The 5,785-nt window shown below is 35.9% G+C and overlaps 1 protein-coding gene across 2 annotated transcripts in view; it reads left to right on the top strand.

Moving 5' to 3' along the window:
- TMED5 (transmembrane p24 trafficking protein 5) overlaps positions 1–2,654 on the top strand; it is an 18,102-nt gene extending 15,448 nt beyond the window's left edge. For both annotated transcript variants that reach the window (XM_019501618.1, XM_019501617.1), the window contains exon 4: positions 391–2,654. In XM_019501618.1, the coding sequence (XP_019357163.1) occupies positions 391–609 (219 nt within the window). In that variant the 3' untranslated portion in view covers positions 610–2,654. The remainder of the gene's footprint in view (positions 1–390) is intronic.
- Positions 2,655–5,785: the final 3,131 nt, after the last annotated feature.

Below are 5,785 nucleotides of genomic sequence, written 5' to 3'. Positions count from 1 at the left end.
GGGGGCGGGGGGGGGGCGGGAAATCAGGAAATGATATTTTGCTGAACTTCTATATTCTGTAAGGGAACAAAATACCAATGGGCAACTTTGGCACTGCTAACAATGTTTTTTCCATCGCATATACAATAAATATACACTAATCTAAATGAAAGAACAAATGAAGAGCCTCTGAGAACATGCCCTATTCATACTTACTGTCCAGTAGACAAGTAGTTAAAAGTTGTGCACACAGTATTTTCAAGTGTTGTTTGTGAGAATAAAAAACAGCAATATGGAGTGGTGATGTTTCTTGAAGTGAGAGCTGTGACATGTATTTAGAAGTATATTTTCTGTGTTCCTTTCCAAGTGATTTTGCATTCTAAAAATACTCTTCTGTTTGTTCCTTATCAGGAATCCATCAACAGCGTCAAGGCAAGGTTAAGCAGAAGTGTCCAGATTCAGAACCTACTCAAAGCATTTGAAGCTCGCGATCGCAATATACAAGAAAGCAACTTTGACAGAGTGAATTTCTGGTCCATGGTCAACTTGGGAGTTATGGTGGTGGTGTCAGCTGTTCAGGTTTACATGCTGAAAAGTCTTTTTGAAGATAAGAGAAAAAGTAGAACTTAGTATCTACCATCCATGTTCATAATACACGGAGTGAGGAAAACACAGTAAACCGCTACAGAAAAATGAATCTTACCTCCATCTTGTTTTGAAAAGGCACTATACTTAACATACAGGTTCTTCATTTACATGCAACTTTTTTAACATGAACAAAATGCCTTTTCTACAACCCTTCTATCTCTGCAAGTGCTACTAACAACAGCAAGATTTTAAGCTGGTTGCATTTATCAATAACTTTTTACTAGGTTATGCATAATACACAGGATGTTGGAAAAAATGCAAAGTAATGTTGATACCTGCTATATAATCATATTTCCATAATCATTTGAAAAATCTTTCTATGCCAGCATCAATACTAATAGGGCGGGGGTTGCTTTTTTTTTTAATATCTGAATTGAGTGAAGTTACACATGTGCCTAACCATTTGCAGGTTTGGTGTGCAAATTAGTAACCTATAATTATTGTCAGTTGACTTCAAGGATGTAAATGTGTAAATTTTCTTCCAGCTATTGAAGAGGAGTGTTCTTACTGTACAACTTAATGCAGAAACACTGGGCTGACGCTTGCAAAATAGTTGATTTTTTTTCTCTCACTTTTGTATACAAATGACTGACATCAGCACTTTAAAGAAACATGGTCAATGTGAAATCTATTTTTTTTAACTAATTAAAAGTAGTTCATAGCCACAAAGCTTGCCGCCTTAGTCTTTTTGTCAGTTTTTGTGGTTTTTACAATCCAGTTTTTCTGGGGTTTTTGTTATTGTTGCTGTATCAAAAATCTATACAAGCAAGTGAAACTGACTACCTGAAGTACAGTCAGATGCACCAAATAAGCCAATTGAAATGCAGCATATAATTTTAGTTATTGTAATTGTAACTGTACTTTTAATAACTAACTTGAACCAAAAGTATGGTTTCTCAGGCAACTCTGTTCCTTCAATAGTGCTTAAGGGTAAAATTCTTTGGAAATGTTACCTTGACATTAAATGTTTATATGCTTTTAAAATCTGTTTTTGTTGTTTTTTTATTTACTGGTTTTGCTAAGACTCGCTAAAAGGTTAAGCAAAGTAATGCTGCAATGAATAGGGTAGCAAATCACAAATGTCAAAACTCAAGTACAGTAAAATCCTTTCTTACTCCCTATAAGCAGAAACAGCAAATCTTTAGTTGTGTATCTATTCTTATAGCCTACTCATATGTGTAGGCTGTTTGCATTGACAAAGTCATCTGAAAGTAGCCAACAAGATTCAGGTCTACATTTTGGGATTAAGTTAGCATAAATTAAGAAATACTTGGTCATCTCTCAATAACTATGCAAATGGTTTGCAAAGATAGAATTTTCTGATGCTCAGGGAATAGAAAATAGAAGTCTCAGATGTGTATGTTTTCTGTCATAATATAAGATTGAGTTTATTTTCTTTAAAAAAAATGTAAAAAAGGAAGTTTAATTTTTTTTTAATCAAAACAATACTATGTCTGCATGACATCTATGAGCTAGCTCAAGAAATACAATAGTGTGGACACATCATTTCAGCAGTGCTGTGCTTTGCTTCATGTAAAAAAAATTTTTTTGAAGAAAAAATAAGGCATACCCTGTAGTACTCCAGTGCGCACAGAACCATTTTCTTACTGATCCCCTTTTTTGTGAAGCTGTGACAGATAAATCTAGTGTTAAGCTACTGTGTTCTAGTTCTCAACTGAGTTAGTTGATAGAAAAAGCTTTCCTATTATCATGTAGTCACCATGACAATATCTTGGTCTCATTCACAAAATTCAGCATGTGTTTCGTTATTTAAAAAAAATAGATCAGTGATCATGATGGATGAAGGATTTGGTGTTCAAACAGACAAAAAGCTTTAAATCAAGTTTTGAGGAGTAATGTGTTTTTGTATAAAATGTACAAATCAATTTTTTTATGCAAATAAGGGAACATAAGTGAGACTGGTTGATTGTTTTTATTCTGAAGTAAGTATTAAACAGTTAAGACCTTTTGAATAAAATTATGCAGAAACATGGCAGATTTGCAATAAAAATGGAGGTTTAAACTTGTGTTTGTGTACTTGTAATATTTGTAGGAAGAGCACTGCATCTCTGTGCTTTTTTACTCTTGTGGTTTGATCCCAGAAGGGATCGAGCAGAATAAGTTACTGATGACTACAGTAAGCATTAAGGGTATACAGCAGACAACAGCAATGCTCAGTATCTTGCAAGACTGAGCAAGTTTTGTAATATTAGCATGCAGCCTGATTGCTCAGTAATGCTTTATGACTCGGGCAATCTTACAATTCAAGTCAGTACAAAGACTGGACTTCCCACATTGTTGTTTTGTTAACAAAGCGAGTGTCACTTCACATCTCCAAGGCAGGGGCAGCAACCAATGGTCTGTGCACCAGATCCAGCACAGCAGACTTGTTCTCAGGGAGCTTTCCCCTTAGTGCAGAAAAGTTAGGAATCTGGTAGCCAGCCACTGGAAGGAGAAGAGGGGTGGAGATGTTTGGCCTGCAATCAGCTGGTTCATAGATGGGCATAAGGCTGCCAAACCCTGCTCTAAATAGTAATACTTGTTAGTATCAGGTGAGTGGCAATGGATAAAGGAATTAAATCTGTGATGATAATCAAGTATCAAATGTTATTTAATATTTTACCAAAATGCTATTTGACATCAAGTAATATCAGATACCCATCTTGCTTAAATTTTGTAACATTTACAATACTCCCTTGTTACATTTCTTAAGAGATCTCTCCTACAAATGTAGCCAATCAAATGCTACTCAAAAGACATCAAGTATCCACATTGTAGCCGTATTGGTCTAGAGAAAAAGGCAATCAGAACTCATAGTAGAGATGATATCTTTTATTAGACCAAGATTTTTGCAAAAAACAAACAAAAAAACCAAAAAAATTTTAAAGGCATGTAAGTTCTCTTTTGAACCTATGTAATTCACAAAAAAAACTACTGAAGGAACAGCTAAAACTTTTAAGTTTCCATATTCATTAAGTATTACTCATCATCTGACTATATATGGGAGCCAGTATCAGGAGCAGCACTAGCATTGTTTTCTGAAAATATTAGGGGCACAAGGAAAAACACCTTACTCTGTCATTTTAATTTCATCTTAACCATAGAAGTAATATTTTAGGGGCAAGGGCAGTGAATAATACCTTTCCCAGTTCTCCTCCTTACCTCTTAGCTTTCATTGGTTCAAGAAGGTGGTGTACATTATAAATATCACTAAGATGAGACACTACTTGTTTCAAGACTGCTGATAGACACAAAACAAGAATAACAAACAAGAAAAACAAGAGTAACAAACATTATTCTATAATATAGTAATACGGCAGGATATCATCTTTTGTTAAATGAACTGAAAACTATGATTCATGCCAACAGAAATAAATCACTGACCTTTTCCTCTGTTCCCTTTACCATGCAAGAATACAGAAACATTGTGACATTCTGAGCTAGAAATCTGCATGTGATTGAGCATATTTCTTTCCCCCCCAAAAATAGGCAATATAGCATCCAGGATTGGTTGTGGAAAAACTCCTCCTCTTATCCATTTCCATTAAACTGCATGAATGTGAAAGTGAACTATTTTTCTACAACTGTTAAAAATTAATTCCCAAGTTTGCAAAGCAGAGTACATTATACACTACTGGGAAGGACTAGCCAGAGGCAAAAAAGGGATTACAGACAACTTAAGTGTGCAAATATGGTGATCATAAAATAATAAAAATAAAATGTTTATGCTCCATAAAACAGCCCAATTCCTGCATGAAGGAGTGGGGGGAGGCGTGAATGATGACAAAAGAGGAACCAGATCCCCAGCTGAGTTGTTAAAAATCAAATTTTTAATTTAGACTAAAATCCTGCAGTTTTTAGGCAAAACTTCCACCGATACAATTACTTTGCAATGTTTAATCATTGAAGTAAATATGAATTTTATTTGAAGGCTGGAGGATTTGGCTTTATGATGAACTATCAGTGTATTATACAACAGCAAGATCAGTCCAGCTTTTGGGAAGAAAGAAAAATATAAGCCTGTTTTCTCATTAAAGGCACGGGTAAATATGCCACTAAAAATCACAATAGCAGTCTGATGTAAGGCAACTGAAAAGAAGCAGGGTGTTTTGTCGTTATCACCAAAACACACGATTAGTTCATGTCACATTCCATGGAAACCGATAAATCACTCAAAATAATGTTTAAAAAGGCATTTAAAGAGATAAAAGCCAGATAAACTAGACAAATATTGTTTCCCCAGAATATTATTTAACTTGCTGAGAGATCTGACATTCTTTAATTTACCCCTTTCCAAGAGTGGGGGTATCACAACACAGAGGGTCTTTCTTATGGTGCTCTGCCAGTGGACACATTCTCTAATATAAGTGCAAACTCATTTGGTCCCAGAGTCTGAACTGAAATTACTGAGAGCCAGGCCCAGATCAGGGCTTCTGGCTATGGCTGTCTATGTTACTGTGTCAGTATCAGTAGCCAAGGAGTCGATGCAGACATCACTCCACAAGGAGCCTCAGCTGCCAGAGCCGCAGTGTCTGTGTAGCCCCAGACAGGGAGTGGACACTGCTGGCGTTAGTCAGCAGCAGTGACAAAAAACATAAAATTCTGCAGTGGCTTTCACTCCCTGTATGATGGCCATGCTGAAAACTGAGCCTGATAGTCATAGCAATGGAGTTGAGTAGCTGTGACAATATTAACATCTTGGCTACAGCAACCACAGTGAAAACCCCTATGGGTCAGATGACCCAGCTCCATGGGCTGGACACAGGCCACATATTTGACACCAAAGATTTAAGCTCTTCAATTATACTGTCTCAAATCATTAAATATTAAAATCAGGCTAAATGTGGAGAGCAAGCATAACTCCATGACTCTCCAAAGCTTAAAACTTTACTTAAGGTTCTTATTATTATGACTACTATTACCAGTTGTGCTAAAACTTTTTAAAATTAATAAATAGTTTTAACCACTACTGCTTCCTTACAAGGGCTGTAAAAGACAGCTGAGCTTGTTTATACCTCAAAACACAGGCCATTTACATGTTTGGTTTCTACCAGGGTAACTGCCATTTTCCCAGTAGAAAACCAAAGAGTGCAGGAATTAAAGATTTTTCTCCCAGCGCAAAAAGGGCTAATTCCAAAAGAAAAAAAAAAAAAAAAAA

Source organism: Gavialis gangeticus, unplaced genomic scaffold (assembly GCF_001723915.1).
Source record: "Gavialis gangeticus isolate Ggan-Ray unplaced genomic scaffold, GavGan_comp1, whole genome shotgun sequence".
NCBI lineage: Eukaryota > Metazoa > Chordata > Crocodylia > Gavialidae > Gavialis > Gavialis gangeticus.
Note: the sequence above shows the minus strand (reverse complement) of the source record. Positions and strands in the feature narration are given on the sequence as shown.